The sequence below is a fragment of the Hyaena hyaena genome, unplaced genomic scaffold (assembly GCF_003009895.1).
Source record: "Hyaena hyaena isolate Hyena2069 unplaced genomic scaffold, ASM300989v1 scaffold_43, whole genome shotgun sequence".
NCBI classification, from domain to species: Eukaryota; Metazoa; Chordata; class Mammalia; order Carnivora; family Hyaenidae; genus Hyaena; species Hyaena hyaena.
The window spans coordinates 4,984,161-5,011,962 of NW_024080675.1; the positions used below are offsets into that span (position 1 = coordinate 4,984,161).

A 27,802-nucleotide genomic window follows, 5' to 3' on the forward strand; every position below is an offset into this window, starting at 1 on the left:
AGATTGTCCTGGATTACCAGGGTGGGCCCTACATCCAGTGACTGGCTGTACCTATAAGGGAAACGAGAGGGACATTTGAGACACGCAGACACAGGGGAGAAGGCCAGGTGAAGACAGAGGCAGGGATCAGAATGATGTGCCCACTAGCCCAGGAAGGCCAGGAGCCACGAGTATGTGAGAGGGGTAAGGAAGGGCCCTCCTCTAGAGTCACAGGAGGGGATGTGGCCCCACCAAAGGCCTGCTTTCAGAATTCTAGCCTCCCTGTCAGTGAAGAGAAGACGTTTCTGTTGTGTCAAGCCATCCAGTCTGTGGTAGATTGTATGGCAGCCCTAGGGAACTAATAGGCCACTCTTCTCCTTCTGATGCTAAAGGAGAGATTTAAGAAAAAGGACAAAGCAGGCCAAGCCATCACGTGGCTTTTTTAGCTTATGAAAATCTCTTTGGAAATTTCCCCTTCCCCATGCCTTTACCTTCCTGCATTCCCCCCGCCCTATATAAAACCAGCCTCTAAGGTCCGGGGGCAGCTGTTTCTGTCCATGGGTTTGTCCCTCTTCTTTAATAAAACCACCTTTCGCACGGATTAAAAATAAAAGCTTTGTCTTTTTTTATGAGAGGTTATTTTGTGTGCTGCTAATTCTGAATAGGGTCTACACTCAACTATCTCCTTTTGGGAAGAGACTGCTTTTATTTACCCATTCAATAAGCGTGCCTGGTGGCCTATATTGTAGGTTAACCTCAAGCATGGTTAAATACTAATATGCTATTTCTCCTTCTGTAAATCCACTTCACAAGCCTGTGTTTCATTGTTCTAAGTAACTATCACGTTATAGAATACCTCATCGCTATTTGGAGTCAGATGATCTGTCAGGTAGTCACTGTCCCACAGTTTCTCAAATGTCAATCTATAATTGGTTATATCACAACTTCTAAAGACAAAGATCTTTGAAATGATAGGTTCCTGCCAAAACTAACATCTGTGTGTTACAATGTAATTGGTCACCATGGAATACTGTAAGTGTAATTCGTTAACTAAATAATGACATATTCTGCCTTGCTAAAATCCATATAAGCTCACTGCTACCTTTGTTTGGGGCCATTCTATGCATTTTTCTCCTTAAGATCAGGATATCAGGTTGGCCCGGCCATAAATAAAATTTTGCTTCGCTTCTATTTGGCGCTTGGTGGTCTTTTCAACAATCATCCTGCTTCAGCCTAGGCAACTGCTTTTAAAGAAATGTCACTGGATTCTAACATAACCACCCAGCTGGAAGGCAAGGGGCATCAAAGAAGGGTTAGATGTGTTTTATCATGTGTTGCCATCTCTCTGTGAATTGCTTTTCTCTGTCATGTGGTATCCCAATCGGGTGCCACATCCCTGCATACCCTGCTTCTGTCTTGGGAAGGCCCACAGTCTGTCCTCAAGAACCAGGGAATTGCAGCCCTTTGGGAGAAGAAACAGCCTCTTCCATTCCATACTCTTTTCCTTGAGCTGATCTTTCCTGCTACTAACTCCCAGAATGGAAAAGTTCAAGGACAAAGATTAAGGTGGGGGCCCAGAAGCCAGCTGACAGATGGGCATACTTTGAGTCAAGGTCTGAAGCTTAAAAAGTAGAGCCTTTTTGGTCACGTAGCCTATTTGGCATAGGACTAGCTAAAGTCTTAGTGAAATAATATCCGTATCGCTAGTTTCACCTACCATGAACTTGCGGGGAGTGGATGGCAATTATCCTGGCCTTGGTCACTCTTCAGAGCCAGTTGTTCTCATGTCCTCTCCAATGACTCTGTTTTTCTTATTGATTTACACATGGTGCTTACTGCCTTCCCCTCATCCACGCCTCTCCCTTCTTACCCCACTCTGCTCACCCCTGCACCAGCAAGAAGAGTTACTGGCATCTTACTATTCAAGCAGCTTGGTACCGCTGGAGTCATCTGTTTTAGCTATGGCATACAACTTTGACACATCCACCTTGACAAATGGAACTTCCAAGCATACACCATAAGCTTAGAGACACATGAAGGATCTGGGCCAGATATTCTGATTCCGCTTGGGGTGCATGGGTACTGACCAGAAGGTTCACAGTGAGGTGCAGGGCCGCTCCACATCCCATTCCCTTCACTGTCACTTGTGCAGCGGATGGTGCTCTTCCCAACGAGGTTGAAGGTCATCCCTCTGGCTGGGTGGTGGTCACACATGTAAGTAATTTCCATTCCATAGGGAACGCCTCCCTGAGAAGTTCCGTTGCGTTTCCCATTAAGGATAGATGGAGGGCTTGGACAAAAGATTTCTAGAAAGAGAGCAGGAGATTTAGATCCCATTAGAGTTTTAATCAAGAGTACAGCACTGGTGCCCTGGGACTGTATTTTTTCCATGAGAACACACTAAAGTTGATGGGCTTAAGTATGTAAGGCTTCTTCAGAAAAGGAACTAACTGAAGTGAGACTTTATTTACAGTTTATTGCAAAAGTCCAAGACCCTCCAGGTAACTAAGATTTTCATCAATTTGAAATGGAACTAATTTGTTTTTTTCAGCAACTGTCACTTGCCTACTTTATGTTTGGCAAAAGACATCCTGTGTTGACAGTCTTGGGTTGACAGGCAAGATGGCCCTCAAAGATCGAAGTTGCAAAGAAATCTTTGTAAACCTTTACTAAGCACAGATGACCTTCTTCAGTAGATATAACTGTTTCTTGATTCAAGACCATTATCGTCTGTATCAATAACAAATACACAATAGTATCTTTAGGATACACTGATTATAGGACTTTTCAGAGCCAAATTAAGTGGCTCTAGGGAGCCTTTTTTTCCCCTTTGTTTTTTTTCCTTTATTTTAAGTGACCAGCTGTCCTTTCTTTCTGCTATTAGTATCTATTTCTAGCAGTTCACAATTTGATGCTTTGAATCTAATATGAACTTATGAATAGATACCCAAGTCTGTCAGAATTGTATGAATAAACAAAGTGAAGGTTCTAGGACAGCCAACAGTGATTGACTTCTCATATCTAGATTTTATCCCTGTGTTTTATATTTGCCTAAAGTTTATTTATGTATTTACTTTCACATTTATATGTCTCAGGAAGGTAGAGTTTGTTTTTGTTGGAAATCTGAGTTCTATTGATACTGATTGTTCTTATACAGTTCCATCAGCATCCCATTACGTGTCCAAATAGATCTCTAGCAAAGACGTTCCAACAAAAGTCCAGATTAAAATAGCTACTCACAGCTGAACAAAGGTGCCTCTGTACATTACATTTCTGCACACCGGCGCTTCAAAAACCAAAGAGGATAGTATCTCAGAGGCTGCTATGGATCCAAAAGAAGTGGGATCCAAGGGAATTGGGGGGAATTGCTCCACACACATTTGCTGCAAAACTGGAGAGAGCAAAGCATGGTGGACATGCACCAGAAACAGATTTTGCAGAGGCCCAGCCAGCCTGATGGGATAACCAGGTGCCCATCCAGGCAGGATGGAGGCAGAGGAGGAGGAGGATCTGGAGGAGCCAGCTCCCTCTTCCGGGCCAAGACTTCCCTCACTGAGCAAGTGGAAGTGAAAGTGGTGAGTGACTGAGTGGACCCATTTCTCTCCAGCTGCACAGATTCCTGAGGGGGGGAATCTGCACCTGGAGGAGAGACGAAAGGGGAAGAGAGGCAGTCAAGAAGAACAAAGGGCCTTGAAGGGACCTGTTCCCCTGGATATCAGCTGTGGGATTTTAGCGGGAGGTTGGCGCTCAGACCTCCCTCTGGGAGTAGCCCCGATTTGAGGATCCCCCTTTTGGGGCCATGGGCACCCACAAAGCAACAGGTGTGAAACCCACACCTCCCCCAACTCTGCCATCAGCTGTTTCTACACCAGCTTTTTAAAGCCAGTGTGCTTCCCGGTGCAGCCCAGACCCAAGGCACGCGAAGAGAAACTAAAATCTTGAGTTAAAGCGCCACCTTTTGGAAAGCAGAAGAATGATTTCTAATTGCAAGTCCGCTGAACTGAGCAACAAGAAAGCTGTGTGCTACTTCAAATGCAATGGCAGAGACACATTTTGTCAAACACTATGAAAAACCGCAGAAATCTCAAGCCGCAAAGAGGAAATGATAATTCTCCAGCGATCGATCTCCAAGGCATGGAGCACCGCAATCTAGCTGAGAAAGAATTCGAAACAGCTGTTATGAAGAGATTCCATGAGCTACAAGAAAATCCAGAAAGACAATTCAATGAACTAAGGAATAAAATCAGCGGCCAAAAGGAGTTCTTTACCAAAGAGACTGAAATTTAAAAAAAGAACCAGACACAACAAATCCACACTTTTGTTTATGTACAATAAAGTTTTCTATTTCTCTAAAAGAAAAAAAAATACCAGAAATTCTGGAGATGATAAATTCAAAAAATCAGATGAAAAATAGATTGGAGAGCTTAGGAAATGGGACAGATCAGCTTGAGGAACAAATTAGTGACCTGGAGGATATGAATTTACAAATGACTCCGAAGAGGCGAGAGCACCAAGATTATTTTTAAAGTGATGAAACCCTATTAGAGCTATGTGATATGAGAAAAACGCATATAAGAATAACTGGTTTACCCGAAGAAGAGAGGGAGAAGGAAGCAAGTGTCTTAGAAAAACAGTAGCTGAGAATTTTCTAACGCGGGGGAAGAAACTGAGAAATAAAGCCTTTCCCAGAAAGTTGAAAAAAAAAAATGAGGAAGATTCGCCACCGCTAGACCTGCTTACAAGAAATGTTAAAGGAAGCTCTTCAGCTGAAATGAAGAAATGTTAATGCGTGAAATAACAGCAAGTGAAAGTACACAGCACTCTAGCAAAAGTGAAAAATAAAGACAACTGTAACTCTATATTGGAGTAGCATATTAACCACTTAATCATGAAAACTTATAGAGGGGCACCTGGGTGGCTCAGTTAGTTAAATGTCCAACTCCTGATTTTGGCCCAGGTCATAATCTCACAGTTCGTGGTTTCGACCTCCATGCTGGGCTCCGTGCTTGGGAGTCCTTCTCTCTTCTCTGCCCCTCTCTCTCTCTTTCTTTCAAAATAAACAAATAAACGTAAAAATATATATCCTAGTATTTTTAAAAAGCTTATGGAAACGAACATTACAAATAACTGTACCTACTATAATTTCTCAGTGAATTCACAGCATAAAAAGAGGTAAACTATAACATCAAAAATATAAAGAGGACGAGTAAAAGGGTAGAAGCTTTATAGGTGAGTGAAGATAAGGTGTTATCAACCTCAGAAGGACTGTTTTATCTGTGAGATGTTTCATGTAAGCCACATGGCAACCACAAAGAAAACGTCTAGAGTAAAGTCATGAAACATAAAAAATGAGGAGAATGAGCAAATCACCATAGAAAACCACCATTTTGCAAAGACAGACAAAAACAGAGGGAAATAAAACAAAGGAGAAACAAGACAACAACCAGAAGGCAAATGACATGATTGATGGCAGTAGTAAGTCCTTATGTAGCAATAGTTACTCTAAATATAAATGGATGAACTCATCAATCACTAGGCACAGAGTAGCTGGATGGATAAAATGTAACACCAAACTATAGGCTGCCCACGGGAAATTCATTTCAGCTCTGAAGACACATAGGCTCAAAGTGAAGGAATGGAAGAGGATATTCTATGCAAGTGACAATCAAAAGAAAGTGGGCATAGCCATAGGTTATATAAGACAAAAGAGACTTCATGCTAAAAATGATAAGACACAAAGAAGGTCATTATAGAATGACAAAAGGTTGAGTCAATATATCCTGAAGATATAACAACTGTAAGTATATACACACCCAACATTGGAACACTAAGTATATTAGGCAAATGCTGAGAGATCTAAAGGGAGAAATAGACAACTATATGATAATAGTAGGGGACTTTAGTACCCCTACTCTGAGCAAATGATAGATCAGACAGAAAGCCACCAAGGACACATTGGAATTGAACCATACTCTAGAACAAATGGACTTGACATACGTATATACATAGAAAACTCCTCCTAATGGCAGCAAAATACACATTCCTCTTGAGTGCACAAAAACATTTTCCAGGATCAATCATATGATAGGGCACAAAACAAATCTCAGCAAATTGAAGAAGACTGAAATCATACAACTATTTTTTTCTGACTACACTAATAGGACACTAGAAATCCACAACAAGAGGAAAACTGGAGAATCTACAAATCTGTGCACTAAACAACACATTTCTGAACAACCAATGCATCGAAGAAGAAATCAAAAAGGAAATTAAAAAGTTATCATGAAGAAAATAAAAATGGGTATACAACATATCAAATCTTATGGGGCGCAGCACAAGCATCTTGGAAAAGAAAGTTTGTAGTGACAAATGCATACATTAAGAAATTGGAAAGATCTCAAATAACCTAACTTTTCACTTCAAGGACCTAGAAAAAGAACAGATTAAGCCCAAAGTTATGAGAAGAAGGGAAATAATAAAGATCAGAGTAGAAATAAATGAAATACAGAACAGAAAAACAAGAGACAGTATCAACAAGACTAAAAGCTGGCTTTAGAAAAAGATAATACCGACAAACCTTTAGCCAGACTACTAAAAAAAAGAGAGAGAAGACTCAATAAATAAACTTAGAAATGAAAAGGGAGACGACTGATACTACAGAAATACATGAGACCGCAAGACACTATTATGAACAATTACACGCCAGCAAATTAGAAGCATATAATATGACAACAAACTAGAAGAAATGGATACGTTTCTAGACACATAAAACCTACAAAGGCCAAGTCAGGAAGAAATACAAACTCTGAAAGGACCAATAGCCAGCAAAGAGATGGACTCAGTAATCAAAAAACTCCCAACACAGAAAACTCTAGAGCTGATCGCTTCACTGGTGAGTTCTACCAAACATTCAAAGAAAAATTAATACCAGCCCCACTCAAATGTTTCCAAAACATTGCAGAGGTGGGACTACATCTAAACTCATTCTAGGAGACCAGCGTTATATTACCCCGACACCAATGCCAGGTAAGGACACAACAAAAAAGTAAACTATAGATCAATATTCCTGATGAGATAGCTGCAGAAATTCTCAACAAAATATTAGCAAACCAAATTCAAGAACACTTAAAAAGGATTATACACTCTGACCAAGTGAAATTTATCCCTGAGATGCAAGAATGCTTTAACAGACACAGATCAGCAAATGTAATACATCACATTAATAAAATTAAAAATTTTAAATCACATAAGCATCTCATCAGATGCAGAAAAAACATTTGACAAAATACAGCTTCCTTTCATAATAAAAACTCTTGGCAGATTAGGTTATAGAAGGAGTATTTACATACCTTAAAGTAATAAACACCATATATGCCAAAGCCACAGCCAACATTATACTCAATGAAGAAAAATTGGAAGCTTTTCCTCTAAGATCAGGAATAAGACAACGGTGCCCACACTCACTGGTCTTATTCAGTATAGCACTAGACATCCTGGCTAGAGCAGTCAGGTAAGACAAAGAAATAAAAGGCATTCAAACCAGGAAGAAGTAAAACTGTCACTATTTGCAGATGATATGATTCTATATTTAGAAAATTCAAAAGAATCAAACAACAGTTGGAACTAATCAATGATTTCAGTAAAGTTGCAGGATATGAAATCAAGATGCGTTTCTATGCACTAAGGATGAAACATCTGAAAAAGAGATCAAGAAAAATGTCCCATTAACAATAGCATTAAAAAAAAATAAAACACCTAGGAATTAATTTAACCAAGGATGTGAAAGATCAGTACAATGAAAGCCACATGATTTTGCTGAAAGAAATCAAACAAGACATTAACAAATGGAAAGACAACCTATGTTCATGAATCGGGATAATAAATATTGTTAAAATGTCTATACTACCCAAACTCATGTATAGATTCAGTACAATCCGCATCAAAATACCAATGGCATTCTCTAACAGAAAAATAGAAAAACAATTCTAAAATTTGTTTGGAAGCACAGTATAAACATGAATCATTACGTAAAGATCCAGATGAGCCAAAGCAATTCTAATGAAAAAGAAGAAAGCTGGAGGTATCATGCATTCTGATTTCAAACTATACTACAAGGCTATAGTAATAAAAACAGTATGGCACTGCCACAAAAACAGATACATAGACCAATAAAACAGAATAGAGAGCCCAGAATGAAACTACTGGTTATACAGTCAATTAATAGTTAGCAAGAGAGTCAAGAGCACCACTCACAAAAATTTACTCAAAATAGATCAAAGACCTGATACTGTAAGACTCCTGGAAGAAAATGAAGAGAAGAATGTTCTTGACACTTGTCTAGGAATTGATTTTTTGGATATGACACCAAAAGCACAGACAACAAAAGCAAAATCAACAAATGGGACTACAGCAAACCTGAAAACCTATGCACACCAAAAGAAACAATTAACAAAATGAAAAGGCAACCTATAGAATGGGAGAAAACTTTTCTAAACCACATATCGGATAAGAGGATAATATCCCCAAAAATGTAAAGGACTCATAAAACAACTCACTAACAACAACAACAAAAAAACCAGTCTGATTTAAAAAGGGCAATCTATAATTCCTCATGGTATACTTTTTACCATCTTAAAAACTTATCAAACTTATTTTAAAGAAGCTTTATTTCTTCCATTAGCTATTTTCCAACCATGCTAAACATTTAGATTTTTACTATTTTCCACCATCATAATTATTGTTGTATTGAGTGTCTGTGAACCAAAATCATGGGAAAATTCCATTTTGAGTTTTCTTGGGATAAACTCTGGGAAGTGGAATTACTAGGTCAAAGGGTATTTATATTAAGGCTTATGTAGACACTGCTCATAAGCCTGCCAGAAGTGTGTGCCCACTTTTACTGCCATCAGTTCTGTGTTTGATCCTGATTTCTTCACAGCCTTAATATTTAACCAAGTTACAATCAGTCATTCTTCCATGTTCCTCAAAGTTTTGGAGGTTCACTTTACAATATACTGCTGACAAGATGCAGGGTCAACTAATCAAGAACAAATATAGGCAGGAAGAATTTAAAGAACAGATAAAGCACAGAATGACCAGAGGCTTGGTGCAATGGCTAAGACTTATGAGATCTTATTTCCTTTCTCAGAGTAAAGGCAATAAGGAAGGGAGTTATCTACTTCTTGGGTTTATCATGTGCTTCTAAGAAGTGGCAGAGACAACTTTTATTTTCTTCAGTGTCTTTTAAGTTTAGTCATGAGGAAAAGCTTTACCCTGGGAAGCATTTACTATCAGAGTAGAAAAGGAGGGCAATTTTACCTGAGTTCAGATTCACAGTTTCAGACAAACAGCCTCCTAAAATAAAGAAGCATCTGGAGAACTATGTAGCATAGGACTCTGGATTTCAAATATCAGAGAGACTACTCTCTGCACGATGGATTCGATCTCCTCTTTGTAACATGAGTCAGATACGGATGGACCAGAGGGAATTATGGGAAAAAATACTTCCACTTACTCTCACAAATAGGTGTTTCCTTATCCCAAGTGACAGTATTGCCTGAGAGATGACAAGTAGCAGAAGGGGAGCCAATGAGTCGATACCTAGAAACAGAATGAAAAATGATTATACTCTACACTTACTTCTTGGTTAAGTGGCCATGAGAAAATAACTGCAAGTAGGTGTTACAAATTACAGGCAGATTAAAACATAGGAGAAGTCAAGGAAGAAATTAGTCTATTCTGTAAATCTATCTGCATCTCTATCTGCCAATTAGTCCTTCATTTTTAAGGACAAGTTTATGTTCTTATTGCTTTTAATCCATGTTTGTTCCTAGTCCCTCACCACTGGGCACAATAATTCCCTTCACTGTGGGACAGTTTGTGCTTGCCTTCAGGGAACCTCAGGGGCTATTTTGCTCATGTGTACTTCCATCAAGGAAATTATAAGCTCCTTGATTAATAGGGAAGATGTCTTATTGAAATATTTACATCCTCTAGCACCTTGCTTAGAGATCAAGCATATGGTACTCAAAGGACAAAATGATGGCCTTACTAAGAAGATTCAAAAATGAGAACCAGAGGAAACAGCTAACCATCTTCACACCTTAAATGTAAAAGGCAGAGGTACTTAAGTATTGTGCCGTCAGATCGTTCAAAGTAGGCCACAAAATCCGGAACATTTTGTCATTGTTTATTTTTTAGTTATTAGGTATCTATACTGTTACTGTAAGATATGTCACAAAGATATGGAGCTAAGCCATTCACACGTTCCACGTACAGTAGAGTTAAATTTGATTAAGTAAAAGGTAAGGGCTATTATGCAATGTCATATAATAGTGAGTAGTTATTGGAACAGCTAAGAATTTTGTTTCTTGAATACCCAAGACATGTAATCAGGACAATAACCACTTGTAGCAGAGTCTACAGACATCTCCAATATCTGCTTTCCTCTTCTTCATTAGTAATAAAACTGTGTAGTTTTACATGGTGGTCATTGGCCACTTTCATTAAAGGCTTTATTTCTCAGCCTCCCACAGTTGCATATAGCCATGTGGCTAAGTTCTGGCTAAAGGGATGCACCTGGAGTGTCTGGTGAAACTTCTGGGAAGTGTCTTTAAAGGAATGGGTGTTCTCTTCTTCCATTATTTCTCTTTGCTGGCTGGAGTTTGGGCCATGTGTTGACATGGAGTCTCACATGGAAGGATCCCAGGTGTACGTGGATCATAGAACCAGCGATCAGCCCTGGACTTGTAAATTCTACAGTCTTCTTGGAAGGACTACCCATACTTAACCTCAGAGAGAAGTAAACTACTGTCTTGTTTAAGCTCCTATTACTTTGTTAGTTCTGTCTTTTGCAGCTTAATCTAACCCTAACAAAGATGATGGGGAACTATGTGGGTATAGCCATGACAGCGAATACTTTTGTAGACATAATGGAGTCACTTTATATTTAGGTAGTGAGTGAATTTTACTTCTTGTTATTTGTTTTTTATTGACTGTATTGTAAAATCCTTTCAAATGTGCCAACAAATATTTAATCTTCAAACTTTCTTCAAAGAAACAAGTTGAGGACCACTAGTATGTTGCCTTTGGCCTGCCTCCTGTCAGACATTTAAAAGTTGTCTTAAGATCACCAGATTGAGGTGCCAGGGTGGCTCAGTTGGTTAAGCATCTGACTTCAGCTCAGGTCATGACCTCGCAGTTTTTGGATTTGAGCCCCACGTCAGACTCTGTGCTGACAGCTCAGAGCCTGGAGTCGGCTTCTGATTCTGTGTCCCCCTCTCTCTCTGTCCCTCCCCTGCTCATGCTCTATCTCTCTCTGTTTCTCAATAATAAATAAATATTTTTAAAAAAGAGAGAAAGCAGAAGATCATGGTTGTCGCTTGACTTTTGACTATAGAGGTTGTTCTTAATGTGTTCACTATGATAAAGTTAGAGAATCGGAGTCAAAAAGGTGAAGCATGTTCCAGCCTATGTATGGCTGTAAAGAACAGTGAATCTTCTTGAAAGTATTGTAAGACACTAATGTGCTACAGTCACAATTATGTTGTAACTCTTCCTCACTTGGTTACCCATCTTTCTGAAATTCCTAAGTTTACTCAAGCCTTCCTCCTTAGCTTCCATGGGTGTTAGAAATTTGAGTGGCCATGAAGCTAAACCACTGTTCAAGAAGAGCCAGGAGATTCCCTTCCCTATAAGCAAATATACACACTGTGGAGAATCATGCTGAGCTAGGTACAGGAGAGTCCATTACGTAAAGTCAGGGATGGGATAATTTAGGGCTGGAAGGTGGTGCTCCTTCTATCCCTCCTATTTGTTCATGGACTTCTAAGTATTTTGGAGTAGAGGGAATCTGTGGAGACACTCAATCGGCTGCAAAGGATTAAAGGTAGCTTACAGATGGGATTCTGCGGCACAAATCATGTAACAATATGGTAATCATAACACAATTGTGTAAACTTTGTATCATACAGAGAATATAAACTTTCTCTCTAGGAGCCATTTATAAAAGTTGTATCATATCGGTCAGCAGAGTGCATCCCAGAATCTGCACATAGAAGAAATCAAAACAGCTATACACTCTCATTATAATACAACAACAGTAGGAATTAATAACCACAGAAGAAATACAAAATTCAAGGTTTTGGATCATGGTCAAAGGCAAAAGTAAAACACTCATTGCAGATTACCTATAGGATAACAACAACACATCAAAGTGCTTTTACATCGATGAACTTAATCTTTAAAATGATGCTTTGAAGTGAATATTGTGCATAGCTCCCATTTTAAAAAAGAGGAAACAGAGAGCTCAACAAATTTGTTAAAATTCCAATGACAGATATTGAGGTTAGAGTTTGAATAATGTTAATTGACCTTAACAGACTGTAGTAATAAACCTTACATTATTCAGTTACTTCATTACAAATGCTGATGCACTATCACTCTTTGAAAATGTAGGACACTGATGCCAAAACCATCCTTAGAGAAATAGTTAGTACTTTTGTTATTTGCCAAGAAAATTTTCAAATAAATGAACACAACATTTTACATTAGACATTTTAAAGACTATAAATGCGAACATATGAAAGAAGCTGGTCTGAGGAATTACTGAAATAAATAGAATATAAATTAAGAAAAATAGAATATAAATGATGAAAAAATCTAAGAGCCATTTCTTTAAAGTGGTCGATTAAAACAAACAGAACTTGGCCGATTGTAACTTCACAAAATGACACATCTACAAATACACATGAATGAGAAAATAGTTATCATCACTATTATTGATGCGTTTATGGAGTTCATTCACAGGTGTTGAATATACTCAATACTTTATTAAAATATTATATCCCCTCCATTTTAATAAAACTGAAAACACCCGTGAGATGTGTCATTTAGAAGGAAAAATAAAGTTTATCAGGATGTACTTAAAAATAGGTAAAACAGCTGCTAAACCCATATCTGTTTGAGTGTCTGTGTCTAATCTTTTTTGGTCTGTATGCAGGATTGGAATTGCTGGATCCTATGGTAATTCTGTGTTAACTTTTGAATCACCTAACAGTGTTCCGTAGAGGCTGCACCATTTTACGTTCCCAGGAGCAATCACAAGGTTTCCTTTTATCCACATCCTCACCACAATTTTATTTTTCATTATAGCCATCCTGTAAGGTGTAAAGTGGGTTTGATATGCGTTTCTCTAGTGACTAATAATGTTTGGTATTTGACATGTGTTTCCTGGAAATTGGTCTATCCTCTTTGGAAAAATGTCTACTCAAGTCCTTTGCCCATTTTTAAATTGGGTTGTTAGTTTTTTTGTTGTTCAGTTGCAGGACTTCTTTATATATTTTGTATATCAAGCCCTTAGTAGACAAATGATTTGTAAATATTCTCTCCCGTTCTGTGGACTGTCCTTTCACTGTCTTGATGCGTCACTGGTGTTGACTGGGGCTCCCATCATTTGAGGACTGATGAATTAAGAAATCAGAACTCCTTGTTGCAGGCAAGGGGTGATCAGGGCAAAATCTATACTTTCCAGATACAGAATTGATGCTTGTGTCCAATTTAACCACCTCTATCTTCTAAGAGTAACTGAGCTCAACTGACTTCTGGGTTACATGCATATTTACAGATAAAAAAAGGATAGAAGACTTCATAGCAAAATATGATGAGTGATAGAATTATGGGTGGTGATTTTTTTGATCTTTGGGTTATTCATGGCTTCCACGTATGTCTAATGAATATATGTTCACTTTTATAACCCAATAAAATTCTATTTTTTCTTTGAATTTATTGTGGAAGCTGAAAATTAATACACATTCTTTAATTGCTCCCTCTAAGTGGAGGCAATGGTTTCTAGCATGGTCCTCTGTGCCAAGGAAAAATTCAGAACAAGAACTCATTAATGTGCCCACTCTGTGTGTGTTCATACTCACATTTTCCAGAGCTGCTATTACATTAAGATTTACCCTGCAACCCCTATTCCAAGGTCCTTCAATTAGGTGACAGTGCTCAGTGATCTTAGTTAAGAACGTTGCATGCATGGGAGCACCTGGATGGCTCAGTCAGTTAAGCATCTGATTTGGCTCAGGTCATGATCTCATGGTGCATGAGTTCATTCCCTGTGAAGGGCTCTGTGCTGACAGCTCAGAGCCTGGAGCCTGCTTTGATTCTGTACCTGTCTCTCTCTCTTTGCACCTTCTCTGTTCATACTCTGTCTCTTTGTATCTCTCAAAATAATTAAACATTTAAAAAAAAATTTTTTAAAGGAATGTTGCATGCATGGCTCAACTAGCATTTTTTCTTTTACTCGTTTAGTGGGCTGTTTTTTTTATGCAGTGAACGTCTTACCAGGCTTCACATGTACTACCCTCAGCAGGAAACTGGTGCCATCCTATAGTTAAAATACAAATACATATTGCTACTCCTTTTTTATTTTTAAAATGTATTTTATTTTTAAATTATTTTCCCTAAAAGTTCATTTATTTATTTTAAGAGACGTGGAGGAGGGGAAGAGAGAGAGAGAGAGAGAGAGAATCCCAAGTAGGCTCTGCACTGTTAACACAGAGCCTAATGCTACGCTTGAACTCATGGACTGTGAGATCACAACCTGAGCCAAATCAAAAGTCAGACACTTAACTGACTGCACCACCTAGGCATCTGGCTGTTGCTACTATTTTTTTTATATTCCTTTGGTCATACGGCTTTGTTCAAGCTACCATCTCTGTCCACAAGTTCCTATTGCTAACTTTTTGAAGTGCCAGTGATATCTAGTGTGCCTGGTTCGGAGCAGGTAGCATTGTTGTTCTGGAACTCATATTCCAGGGACAGTGCTCTCAACTCACCCTTCATTACAAGAATAATTAACTGTGGATCCAAACTGGGTATCTGTGTTTACATGCACCAGGCCATTGAAGGGTTCTGGAGGAGTTCCACATGATTTTCCTATGGGAAAGAAGGAGAATTTGGAACTAGGTGTAGAGTTCAATTTACCTTTGTTTATAAGACTCAGACTGGAGTGTAGCACACCCAACAGCCTGTACACTTCTGACTGTTCCACAGAATTGACCACGTTGAGGAAAGGCACCAACCTGAGAATCAAGCAGCTAAGGGGCTCTGCTTTTTAAAAGACGATGCTTGAATCTCCCAACAGAAGTCATATATGGATAAAGAATTGTTTTCTCATCCCATGAGCCTAAATCAAAGGCCTCAAAATTTGGGGTTTCCCCTCCATCCTGGTTAATGAGGCAAAGTTCACTGTGACCTACATGATTTTCTTTTGTGTCCCTACTTCACTCATTTCAAGGTTTTAGCCATCCAAAGTAACCTCCAGTGAATGGAGACTTCCCCTTGGATTCCTTTTCTGAAGAGACTTCCTGTGAAATAAATTGGAGTCCAGGTGCAAAAACTCCAGGCAATAGGAAAGGCTGACCTACAAGTGTACCCTCCATTTAAATACTGTGGACAAACTCAGATGTCTACAAAATTTGAACAAGTTAAATCAGATCCCACAGATGTTTTGACATACATGGATTAGCTCCTAGGATGGGGTTACTCACGTCTACATGTATCTTCGGCTCTTGTCCAGACCAAGCTTTCTAAGCAGATGATGGAAAACGTCTTCTCAAAATACCCAGGGGAACAACTGTAATTCAAAGATGTCCCGACTGGAAACTCAGATTCATCAGTCCGAGTTGTAGGAGTGGCAAATGGAAACTGTTCGGGGGCTTTACAGTAACCTGTAAAGGTTGTGGAGAGCAAAACCACAGGAGTAGGTGGGTGAGCAGAGAGATTTCCACCCTTCCTCCTCATTCTGTCCAAGTAAGCTGATAGATGGGTTCGTGGAGACAGAGATTTTGAAAAATGGCATAAAGTCTTCTTAGCCTTCAGGTTTCCCCAGGATGGTACCTTCCCAGCAGCATCTACTCATCAGGACATTTCTGCTACTTGGAAGACTATTCACCCTCCTGGCCTTTCTGCTCTTGTTTCACCAAAGCAAGAATTTTGTTTATTTTTAAAGTTTACTTATTTATTTTGAAAGCCAGGGAGAGCATGAGACTGAGAGGAGCAGAGAGGCAGGTAGAGAGAGAATCCCAAGCAGGCTCCATACTGCCAGCGCACTAGGTAGGGCTCAGACCCACAAACCGTGAGATCATGACCTGAGCCGAAACCAAGAGTCGGATCCTTAACTGACTGAGCCGCCAGGGTGCCCAGTGAAAGAGTTTTAACTAATGATGTCATGTGTCAGGCCTATCAGACTGCTTGTGTGTAGAGCTAACCACTCATATCCTCGTTTATTAGTGTTAACATATATACTCCTATACATCAAGATGTATTTTACCCTCTCTCTCCATTTATTCCTCCCTACCTCCTTCTCAGGGGGCCCCCCCATAAGCAGCCTCCCTGACATTAAAGAGCAGCCACTACTTGTCTTGGGTCGAATGATGTCCCCCCAAAAGATATGTGCATCCAGGACCTCCCAATGGAAACAAGGATCTTTCCAGCTGTAATTAAGGTAATGATCTCAAGATGAGATTGTCCTGGATTACCAGGGTGGGCCCTACATCCAGTGACTGGCTGTACCTATAAGGGAAACGAGAGGGACATTTGAGACACGCAGACACAGGGGAGAAGGCCAGGTGAAGACAGAGGCAGGGATCAGAATGATGTGCCCACTAGCCCAGGAAGGCCAGGAGCCACGAGTATGTGAGAGGGGTAAGGAAGGGCCCTCCTCTAGAGTCACAGGAGGGGATGTGGCCCCACCAAAGGCCTGCTTTCAGAATTCTAGCCTCCCTGTCAGTGAAGAGAAGACGTTTCTGTTGTGTCAAGCCATCCAGTCTGTGGTAGATTGTATGGCAGCCCTAGGGAACTAATAGGCCACTCTTCTCCTTCTGATGCTAAAGGAGAGATTTAAGAAAAAGGACAAAGCAGGCCAAGTCATCAAGTAGCTTTTTTAGCTTATGAAAACCCCTTTGGAAATTTCCCCTTCCCCATGCCTTTGCCTTCCCTCATGTCCCCCAACCTTGTATAAAACCAGTCTCTCAAGGTCCTGGAGCAGCTGTTTCTGTCCATGAGTCTTGTCCCTCTCCTTTAATAAAAACATCTCCTTGCGCAGATTAAAAAAAAAAAAGCTATGTCTTTTTTATAAGAGGTTATTTTGTGCGCTGCTAATTCTGAATAGGGTCTGCACTCAACTATCTCCTTTTGGGAAGAGACTGCATTTCTCTGCCCATTCAATAAGTGTGACTGGTGGCCTAGGCAACTGCTTTTAAAGAAATGTCACTGGATTCTAACATAACCATCCAGTTGGAAGTGGAGGGGCATCAAAGAAAGGTTAGATGTGTTTTATCATGTGTTGCCTTCTTTCAGTGGATTGCTTTTCTCTGTCATGCGGTATACCAATCTGGTGCCACATCCCTGTGTACTCTGCTTCTGTCTTGGGAAGGCCCACAGTCAGTCCTGAAGAACCAGGGAACTGCAGCCCTTTGGGAGAAGAAACAGCCTCTTCCTTTCCATACTCTTTTCCTTGAGCTGATCTTTCCTTGCTTCTAACTCCCAGAATAGAAAAGTTCAAGGGCAAAGTTGGGGCCCAGAAGCCAGCTGACAGATGGGCATACTTTGAGTCAAGGTCTGAAGCTGAAAAGTAGAGTCTTTTTCGTCATGTAGGCTATTTGGCATAGGACTAGCTAAAGTCTTAGTGAAATAATATCCGTATCGCTAGTTTCACCTACCATGAACTTGCGGGGAATGGATGGCAATTATCCTGCCCTTGGTCACTGTTCAGAGCCAGTTGTTCTCATGTCCTCTCCAATGAATCTGTTTTTCTCATTGATTTACACATGGTGCTTACTGCCTTCCCCTCATCCACGCCTCTCCCTTCTTACCCCACTCTGCTCACCCCTGCACCAGCAAGAAGAGTTACTGGCATCTTACTATTCAAGCAGCTTGGCACTGCTGGAGCCATCTGTTTTTGCTCTGGCATACAACTTTGACACTTCCGCTATGACAAAGTTATCACAAGCATACACCATAAGCTTAGAGACACATGAAGGATCTGGGCCAGATATTCTGATTCCGCTTGGGGTGCATGGGTACTGACCAGAAGGTTCACAGTGAGGTGCAGGGCCGCTCCACATCCCATTCCCTTCACTGTCACTTGTGCAGCGGATGGTGCTCTTCCCAACGAGGTTGAAGGTCATCCCTCTGGCTGGGTGGTGGTCACACATGTAAGTAATTTCCATTCCATAGGGAACGCCTCCCTGGGAAGTTCCATTGTGTTTCCCATTAAGGATAGGTGGAGGGCTTGGACAAAAGATTCCTAGAAGGAACAGAAGAGCTGTTTGTTACGTTAAATGTTTATATTTTAATCTGAGTTGATTCCACAATTATGGGATGCTGTGACTGTGTTGCCAATTAAATGATTAAACTCTTAAAGAGAATATAAACAATAAAATAAATATTTTAGGCCCCTGTTGAGATGCTTCTAAATGTAATGACACTGAAATGAATGTTTATTATTACAAAGTCCAGAAAGAACTTAATCATCCTGAACTTGAAGAGTTAAGACTTCTGGAATACTGAGAGCTCATTCTTTTAAATTAGACAAAAGTCTTAACCACATTGACAAAAAGTCTTTCATTAAATAAGGAAGTTATCCATTAATTCAACAGGAATTTTTTTGAGTACCTACTGCACATCAAGTACAACTTTAAGTAGAAGATAGAGCAAATCTTTTAACATCAAGGATCTTCATCCCAGTGGAATCTTTCAAAAAACACTATACATTTACTGTTTATCTATCACTGATTTAATCTTTTCTTGATGACTTGAGGCTGTTTTGCACAAAAGCAAAGTGAATGGTTACAGTGATGCCATCAAAATGAAATGAAACATCCCAATGTTCCTGTGCATGTTCCAGAAGATTCAGAATTGTTTATGATTTTAATATACTCATTGGTTTCTGCAGGTTTTTTTGTTTCTCATTAAAGAAATACACATTTCTTCTTTTGCGTATAACTATCTAGAGAACTCCTTTCCCCTTCTGCTTTGATCTATATTTGGGATGATGATACTGCAGCTTAAAAGGATTATGAATAAACTAATCAAAAGATGGACTAGCTTAACCAATGTTTGTACTCTACTAAGTGATTTTAGTTGTATCTGGGTTCCTGGGAGTATTTTTTTCTTTCTTTCATACTTCATAACTATATTCCAGGAAAGTGAAGATTTTCAAATAGCTGACTTCCAAATATGAAGGATATAATGATCAAGTTTCATTATATAAGTACAAAAGTCCAAACAATTTTAGAGCAAAACATTCATCTAAGAAAAAATGTATTATAAACATATTTTCAATAGTTATGATCAGAAGATGAAGCAACATCCTATGTGACTTAGTAAACGGGCAGATTGAATATATTCGTAGTGTTTCTGTATTTAACACATTATATTTTTGTCTTCTTAAAAACAAAAACTAGGGTGCCTGGGTGGCTGAGTTGATTGAATGTCTGACTTTGGCTCAGGTCATGATCTCACGATTTGTGACTTTGAGCCCTGTGTCAAGAGTCTCTGCTGTCAGCACAGAACTTGCCTCAGATCCTCTGTCCCCCTCTCTCTCTGCCCCTCTCCCACTTGCGCTTGCTCGCTCTCAAAAATAAACAGTAAAACAAACAAACACAAAACTAGCTCCCTTAATTCCACTTTCCTGTGCAGCAATAATCTCATTTCTCTACTCCTGTGACACAGGACTCCTCTGAGATGTGGTCTACGGTCTGCCCTTCCTTCCCTTCATTCTCCCTTGAACTCAATTCAATCAGACATTTGTCCCATAATTCCACTGAAAGTCCTTGTTGATGCCATTTGGTGCCTTCAAGTCATTATACCCAATAATAATTTTGTCATCTTATTTGACCTCCCTGGAGAATCTCACATCCTTCAAAGAATTTCTCTTGGCTTCTAAAATATATCATCATCCTGGTTTCTCTCTCTCCCTCTCTCTGAGTACAGTTGACCCATATAGTGACTGGACAACCCTATACATCTTCCTATATCTTACACTCTGTTCACCACAGAAGTTCCTATATTTCCCCACCCATCGCTATTGCAGTATCATTGACTGTATTCTTTATGCTGCACCTTTTATTCTCATGACTTATTCATTATGTAACTGGAAGCCTGTACCTTCTACTTTCCTGATTTTTCTCTTAATACACTGGCTGCTGCTTCTTAATCTCTTTTGCTGATTCATCCTTATTTTTCCAATTTATTAATGTTGGATTATTCCAACTTATTAATGTTATAATGGATACCAGGCTCAGCCCATGTATCTCTTTTCTGGCCCTATTCACTCCCTAGGTGATCTCATTTAATCTGTACTTTCAACTCTGTTTCTAAACCATCAATAAATTGTGTCCTTTTTACTTTCAGAATATGCCTAGAATGTGACCACTTTTTACCTTTTCTCCCACTGCTATCCAGCATCTGTGGTTAGATCCTTCAAACAGCCTTCCAGCTTATACCCTCAGCCACGCCCCTTGCCTACATCTCCCTTTTGGGCCCTCAGCTGCTCTCTCAATTGGGAATCCTGACTGACACCACTATTACCTCCTCTTCTAACAGCATTGGCTGTCTCAGCTACCCCAAGGGTGAGATAGGGCCTCTTGCACCTTACGTAGATGTCACAGCAACTCCCACATCCAAGCCAACATGACTGAGATCCATGGCCATTCTGGCTCCTTCTACCACTTCTGGTCTTACATGGAATGCCATGCAGCAGGTCATGGGCTCTGGTGTCTCCAGAGTTTGACCAGAGGGGTGAGATAATACAGCATAGAAACAAAGGCCTTAATATCCTTGGAATAAACAGGAGACAAGAGACAGGAAAGATGCAGCAAAGAAACTGCTCATTTTTCCTCTTTCTCACAGACAGCTCTGGTTTCACAGAACCTCTTCAGGGATGTGTTATATGGGCAAACAGCCAGTTGTTTTGTTTTTTGTTTTTGTTTGTTTGTTTGTAAAGCTTATGGCCACCTCAGAAACTCAATATTTTTTATTTATCAGCTTTTCTTTCCTCCCTGTCTCCTTTTTTTTTCTCTCCCACTCCTGTTGCTCTGGAATTGCACCCTCCAGTAGAGCATTACAATTTAAGCTTTGCCTCCAACACTGTTTTCCAGGGAATCTTGATCTAAGATACATTCCTTTCAACTCAGTCCTCTCTAAAGAAGCCAAAGTGATATATTTAAAAATAAATTCAATCACGTTACTTTTCTACTTATAATGTTCCAATGGCTTTCTATATTTCTCAGAATGAAAACCCACATTGTTACGGGGTGTATAGTTACTGCTCTTTTGTCACCTCTGACTAATCCTCTGTTTGCTCACTCAGTGTCAGTTATGTCGGCTTCTAAGAAAATGTCAAAAACTGGTGTGCCAAAGAAAATGCCGGGAACATGTCTTCCCTGGGCATTTGTACCATCTGCTCCATCTGCCTGTGAAGTTATTCCTCTGTCTATGTACATTGGTAATAACTACTTCCTGTCAATACTCAAATGTGACTTTCTCAGTAAGGATTCTCATCATCACTTTATTTTATTTACTTATTATTTTTAAATGTTTATTTATTTCTTTTGAGAGAGAGAGAGAGAACAAGTGGAGAAGCGGCAGAGAGAAAGGGAGAGAGAATCCCAAGCCAGCTCTATGCTGTCAGTGCAGAACCTGACATGCGCTCAATATCACAAACCATGAGATCATGACCTGAACCGAAACCAAGAGTCAGATGTTCAACTGACTGAGGGATCGAGGTGCCCCTCCATAATCACCCTACTTTAAATGGAAACTATTCTTTTCCTGGCATTCCTTATCCTCCTTCACATAACCATTTTATTATTATCACTCTGGATTTTTTTCTTAATAACATTTGGCATTATTTGAAATCGTCTATTTATGTGTTTGCTTGTTATGTTCTTTGTCTTTCCTTCTACACAAGAATATAAACAACATGAAAGCAGGGCCCTCATTTTTCTTGTTGACAGGTATATTCCTAGTGTCTAGAAGACTGGTTGTTGGCACATAGTAGGTGCTCAAAAATTTTTGTTGAAAAAACGGGGACAGAAATGAATAGATGATTGAGGGAAGAATAGAAAAGCTGAAGTGGGACTATCATTTTTGACAGGAAAAAAAGCTCAGGCCCCAAATTTCTCTCCATCTATGAAAGAATGTCTCTCCGTTTGTAGCACACAGTATGCTTGTAAACATTTATAGGATGGTACCCTGAAAACATGATGCTCAGATTTATTTCCCCCAGAAACAATCCTTGCAACAAAGAAATATTTCAATCAAAAGTGAAGATAAACAGGGGGGCAAATAATAGATAATTTTATAGGCAAATCACATTAAACAAACAAACAAACAAACAAGAAAACAAGGAGGAAGGTGCAGACCTGAACAGATATTCCTTGTACTCACGTTCACACACAGGAACAGGGTTATTCCAACGGCTTTCCATTCCAACCAAGATACAGTAACTGTCAGGACTTCCCTTCAAATGGAACCTGGGGAACAAAGGCGGTAGTGACTGGGTGAATGCACCATTTTTCTCCCCTTCGCTGACAGATCTCAGCTTCTGCCCTTTGGCTGAAATACAGTTTAATGCCTAAGTTAAACCCCAGGTGGAAACGTTCAGCTCATTTGTTTTCTCAGCTGATAGAAGCTCTGACACCAAGTTTCCAGTGAGGACAGAGCAATAACAACCATCTCTTGTCCTTGACCTTCAGGAGGTCATCTGCCCATGACTGCCCTCGGACAGCTAGCTCCCTATTTGTCTCTATAAGGAACTTTGTCCTCTAATGCAAACCGTAGCCTTTTCCCTTCTTGCTGGACTGGGAGGAAAACAATTCCCAATTCAAGTTAGTAAATCGGAGAACATGAGGAAAGGCATCAGGGACTGCCGTTTTCTGCCAACGCATTCAGAATGTTCCTGAATGACACCTGTGGCATATCTGGATTATTGATGAGTAAAGCCCAATTATCTAGGAAAGATAAGAAAAGGTGAGAAGAGAGGATTCTTTGGAGGACAATCATCCTAACACATCTGGCTTATTGTTGGGCCACTAGCTGCCTGAGTTGCCTCCAGATGTTTATTGGGTGACAGATATTTGATGCCTGCCGAGGAGTCCTTGGGATGTATTGAGAACTACAGTTTTGTCATCCATGATTTTTACCTGTCAGTGCTGTTGGAACCTAATACCAAGCTCACTTAGATTCACATAAAGAGTTAATGACATTGCTTGGAACATCATTCCTCATGCTCCTCCAACACAGCCTAATCCCAATCAGGTGACATACAATTAGATTTTAAAACTCTCCCATTTACTCTTTCATTCCTATTCCACATTCCGCTATTGACTGGTTTAAAATTTTCTTGAAACAATCTTTGCATGATACTTCTCTTATAAATAATTTTCTTTTCTATATCAAACCTTTAAAAAACAACCCCTCTGCAATATTTCTCCATTCGTGCCTACAAATTACTCTTTATTCCCATATGTAATGTTTCACTTAAATATTCAAGATCTGTTGTTATACTTCTGCTGTTCAGTGTATTTTACTGTTCTTCCTCTTTAAGCATCTGCTCATGGTTCTCTGTCGTTGCCACAATCCTTCCCAATCATTGTTTCAGGTTTTAGTCCTTTTTGGTACTTCTGTTCCATTAGACAAATTGCTTTTTGGATAAACCCCCATTGCCCAGGGCGTCAGCATGTTAGCATCCAGAACTGAGTCCCAGGTCTCTATGCCAGGTGATACTCACCCCTCATCACAAATGAAGGACACTTTTGCCCCAAGCTGGAAATTAAGTGGAAAGAGCACACGGCCATTAGGGAGCTGGTCCAGGAAGTCAGCACATGATTTCACTAGGAAAAAAACAACAACAACAAAGAAGTAGGAGTGTCTCTGTGAGGAACAAGAAGGTTGATCTGCAAACCAGAGGCAACCGTAGGCACCTGCACACGTAGGGGCTGCTGGGCTCCAGTCTCCCTCGGGTGTACAGCGCAGAGAAGCAGTCCCTCTGAGGTCATAGCCAGGCTCACAGCTGTAGAATACTTCCTGCCCAGGGGAAAAACTGTTCTTGTCGCTTGGGCTGGGCTTACCGTGCGGAATTTCTGGAGGCCGCTTGCATACTGTGGAAAGAACGGATGCAAAGTACCAGTCATTTATGGGGAAATATCTTTTGCTAAATTCTAACCCTTCTGAGGAGTCAGAGACTCACAATTAAAGGGGTTCAGTATTATATGAAGGGAAATCAAATGAAACTCTAGGCCCCTCTTTGTAATGATATGGAAGTTTAAAATATGGAAGAGATGTAAAGACCTCACAGCTAGTAAGAAGCAGATGAGAACCAAGTTCTTTCCAGCACAAGGTGAAATACATTTACAAGTCCCTTCTTCCTAGTGCTGGCTATTCAAGATGGAGCTGTTAGTACCAGTGGGTTCTCCACCCACATCTTTGCTAGAAAGGCATCCAATTTACAGGCTCATCATAAAGGCTCCTCCCACAGAGGAGAGGGCTGCCTGAGCCTAAATCTATTTAATGGATTTCCCGTCTCTTTTATTGTACTTCTATGATCAAAGTGTAGGAATCGTTTATCTTTACATGAATATAAATATATCCAGCTCTCTGGTTGTACAGGATGGTACCAGTTGGCACAAGAATGGGAAACTCCGGGGGCGCCTGGGTGGCTCAGTCGGTTAAGCAACCGACTTTGGCTCAGGTCATCATCTCACGGTTCGTGGGTTTGAGCCCCACGTCAGGCTCTGTGCTGACAACCAGCTCAGAGCCTGGAGACTGTTTCAAATTCTGTGTCTCCCTCTGTCTCTGACCCTTCCCTGCTCATGCTGTCTCTCTCTCTCTCTCTCTCTCAGAAATAAATAAAACTTAAAAAAAAAAAAAGAATGGTAAACTCTGTCTTTGTCCCTATGTATCAGCCACAACATTTACCAAGCCACTCCTAAAGCAGCTATTGTGGCATAGAAGCCCACTGAGATAAGGCATTGAGAACAAAATCCCCTCAATACACCCATCCTTGTAATGGAAGGGCATATCGCTTAGAGAGTATTTGACTCAAGGTCTGGCTACCTCCATTCACAGCCCTCTTGCTGCTCAAGGCAGCTGAACTCATTTGAAATTCAGCCTAATCTATATCTAATTAATGGTGAGGGGAAAATCTGCTTGGCTTTAAGCAGCTCTCACTTTTGACTTGAGATTCCTACTGATAAAATGTAGGAGGTAGACCGGAACAGACAAACTCTAACGTCTTGGCCACTCTTCTGAGGCTATGATATCTGTCTTCATAAGCCAGTTTCAAATTTTATGAGAGAGATGCAGATAGAAGTATAACAAGGACCAGAGAACGCAGCCGCTGGGTTCTGACAGATTTGCTTTCCATCCCTGGGTACGCTACTTAGTAGCAGGTGATTTGGACAGTTTCTTTCCTGAGCCTCTGAAATACCAAGCCAACTGCACTGTCCTATGGATATAAGAATAGCCCTATTGTGGGGCACCTGGGTGGCTCACTTGGTTAAGTGTCTGGCTTTGGCTCAGGTCATGATCTCACAGTTCATGGGTTTAAGCCCCCCATCGGGCTCTGTTCTGACAGCTAGCTCAGAGCCTGGAGCCTGTTTCAGATTCTATATCTCCCTCTCTCTCTCTGACCCTCCCCTGCTCACGCTGTCTCTCTCTCTCTCAGAAATAAATTTTAAAAAATTAAAAAAAATAGCTCTGTTGTAAAGGAGTGCTGTGAAGATTAAATGAGCTCATGCATTTAAAATACTGGCTGCAGGGGCGCCTGGGTGGCTCAGTTGGTTGAATGTCTGACTTCAGCTCAGGTCATGATCTCACAGTTAGTGGGTTCGAGCCCCACATCAGGCTTTGCACTGACCATGCAGAGCCTGCCTCAGATTCTCTGTCTCCCCCTCTTTCTGTCTCTCCCCCTGCTTTTTCTCTCAAAAATAAAGAAACAGTAGAAAAATTAGAGTGCTTATTACACAGCTGACTAGAAAGTCCACCTCAGTTTTCAGTATATTTGAGATAGCGGAGCTGGTATTTCATCCTGAGAATTGCTCAGTAAGAGGGCTCCAAATGTCTCCTTCCTTGATTGACTTAGCTCCTGCTTTCAAAATGAAGGCACATATACATAAGTGCACACACGCGTACATGCACACACACACACTTTCATCATTTCATGCATCACCCCACCCCCCAAATTGACCTACCCTGCTTCCCATGCATCCTCCCCTAGAGCAAACACTAATCTTCCAATCCTTTTACAACTCATGCCATTTGTAGTTCCCTTTAAAGCCTCAGTCAGACTCACGCTTAAAGCAGCTTGGCAACTCTGGCCCCCATCTGTTTTGAGGTTGGCATTTCACTCTGGGGAGTCCTTTCATGTCAAAGCCGGCCTTACATGTAAACATCACAATTTCATTTAAGGAATATAAACTTTTGTGCTCAGATACTATTATTGCATTTTCAACTTCTGGAGGTGTGCATTTATTAGGTATAATGCACTGAGGGGGAGGGCCGCTCCACGTGCCAACGCGATTGTCTTTGCTGGTGCAGTATATTGACCACTGGCCCACAAGCTCATACAGCTTTTTCCCTCTGTGTCCAGTATTGCAGCGATAGGTCACCACCGTTCCGTATGGGAAATATTCTCTGTTGGTGCTAATGAAATTTCCATTGGCAATCTTTGGGGGTGGCTCACAAGCAATTCCTGAAAAAAGAGATAGCAACGTGACAACAGTGAATTAAAATAACTAGTCAGAGATCCAATGAGTATAACTCTTTTTACATTTGCTATTTGTTTTTAATCTTTCTTAACATGTAGATATGTTTTTACAAAGTTGTGATTTAGGTGGGCATAATAAATAGCATACATACTGCCTTTCCTACTTACATTATTTCCTATAAACATATGCATTTTTAATACAGTTCACATTCCTTTCATTTTAATAGCTCTTTGATCATTTTGCTTTATCATATATTATACAGCTTTTCCCTACTCTTTTCCATTTTCCTTCTTAATTTTCATTTTTGTTATTAGCTCAGAACAGCTTTAAAAAATTTTTGAAAATTGAAATGATATAAATGGAAATACAAATTTCCAATATGCATTCACGAAGATATAGAAAGCCAGAATGGGCAATGAAACTTGTAAGAACAGAAAACATATTTTACATAAAAATGCTATGAAGTTACTTTCAGGTAATACATACTTCCAAATGTAATTTCAAATTTTTCACAAGATGTGAAAAATAGAAAGCTGATCAACTCATTTCATCAAGCCTAAGTTTGATATCACAACATGATACCCATGTAAAAGTGCTTATATATTAGTTCATAAAAAACTCTCAATACATGTGAAAATGTATAAGTGGGACATAATACATTGTATTACTATAATACTATATACTATATAACTAGAACAAAGTAACTTCAACCAAAACACCAAAACACTTGAAATTAAAAATAAAACTTCTTAAGAAGGATACTTCTTCTTATAAGGGTAACCTTAATAATTCAAATCAAACATCACTCTACTCCTCTATTCGCCCCCCCCCCAAAGAAAGACTATCAATGCTGGATAAAATATAAAATATGTCTGCGGATCTATCAGAAAGCTAATAAACTAGTGAAGCATTACTGGACCATGATCTGAAAGAAGATATAAAGCTAGGTGAGAGTTAGATATTTAGGCTGCGTTTCAGCTGGAAGGTTAGCTGATTCAGGAGGGGACATCTGAGTGGTGAGTAGACTTTTGATAGTCTCATGGAGTCAA

The 27,802-nt window shown here is 40.0% G+C and overlaps 2 protein-coding genes across 2 annotated transcripts in view; both read right to left on the reverse strand.

Annotated features, from left to right (window-relative positions):
• The window catches only part of LOC120230504 (complement receptor type 1-like), a 29,010-nt gene extending 26,844 nt beyond the window's left edge, over positions 1-2,166 (reverse strand). Inside the window, exons 1-3 of the mRNA XM_039230099.1 lie at positions 2,067-2,166; positions 1,918-1,980; positions 33-51 (exon numbers count right to left, since the gene is read on the reverse strand). Coding sequence (XP_039086030.1) covers positions 33-51; positions 1,918-1,980; positions 2,067-2,166 — 182 coding nt within the window. The remainder of the gene's footprint in view (positions 1-32; positions 52-1,917; positions 1,981-2,066) is intronic.
• A 12,639-nt stretch (positions 2,167-14,805) lies between these two features.
• The window catches only part of LOC120230486 (complement receptor type 1-like), a 34,974-nt gene continuing 21,977 nt past the window's right edge, over positions 14,806-27,802 (reverse strand). Inside the window, exons 5-11 of the mRNA XM_039230068.1 lie at positions 26,339-26,737; positions 23,970-24,146; positions 23,777-23,879; positions 22,435-22,520; positions 18,071-18,289; positions 15,531-15,710; positions 14,806-14,916 (exon numbers count right to left, since the gene is read on the reverse strand). Of these exons, the coding sequence (XP_039085999.1) occupies positions 14,813-14,916; positions 15,531-15,710; positions 18,071-18,289; positions 22,435-22,520; positions 23,777-23,879; positions 23,970-24,146; positions 26,339-26,737 (1,268 nt within the window). The 3' untranslated portion in view covers positions 14,806-14,812. The remainder of the gene's footprint in view (positions 14,917-15,530; positions 15,711-18,070; positions 18,290-22,434; positions 22,521-23,776; positions 23,880-23,969; positions 24,147-26,338; positions 26,738-27,802) is intronic.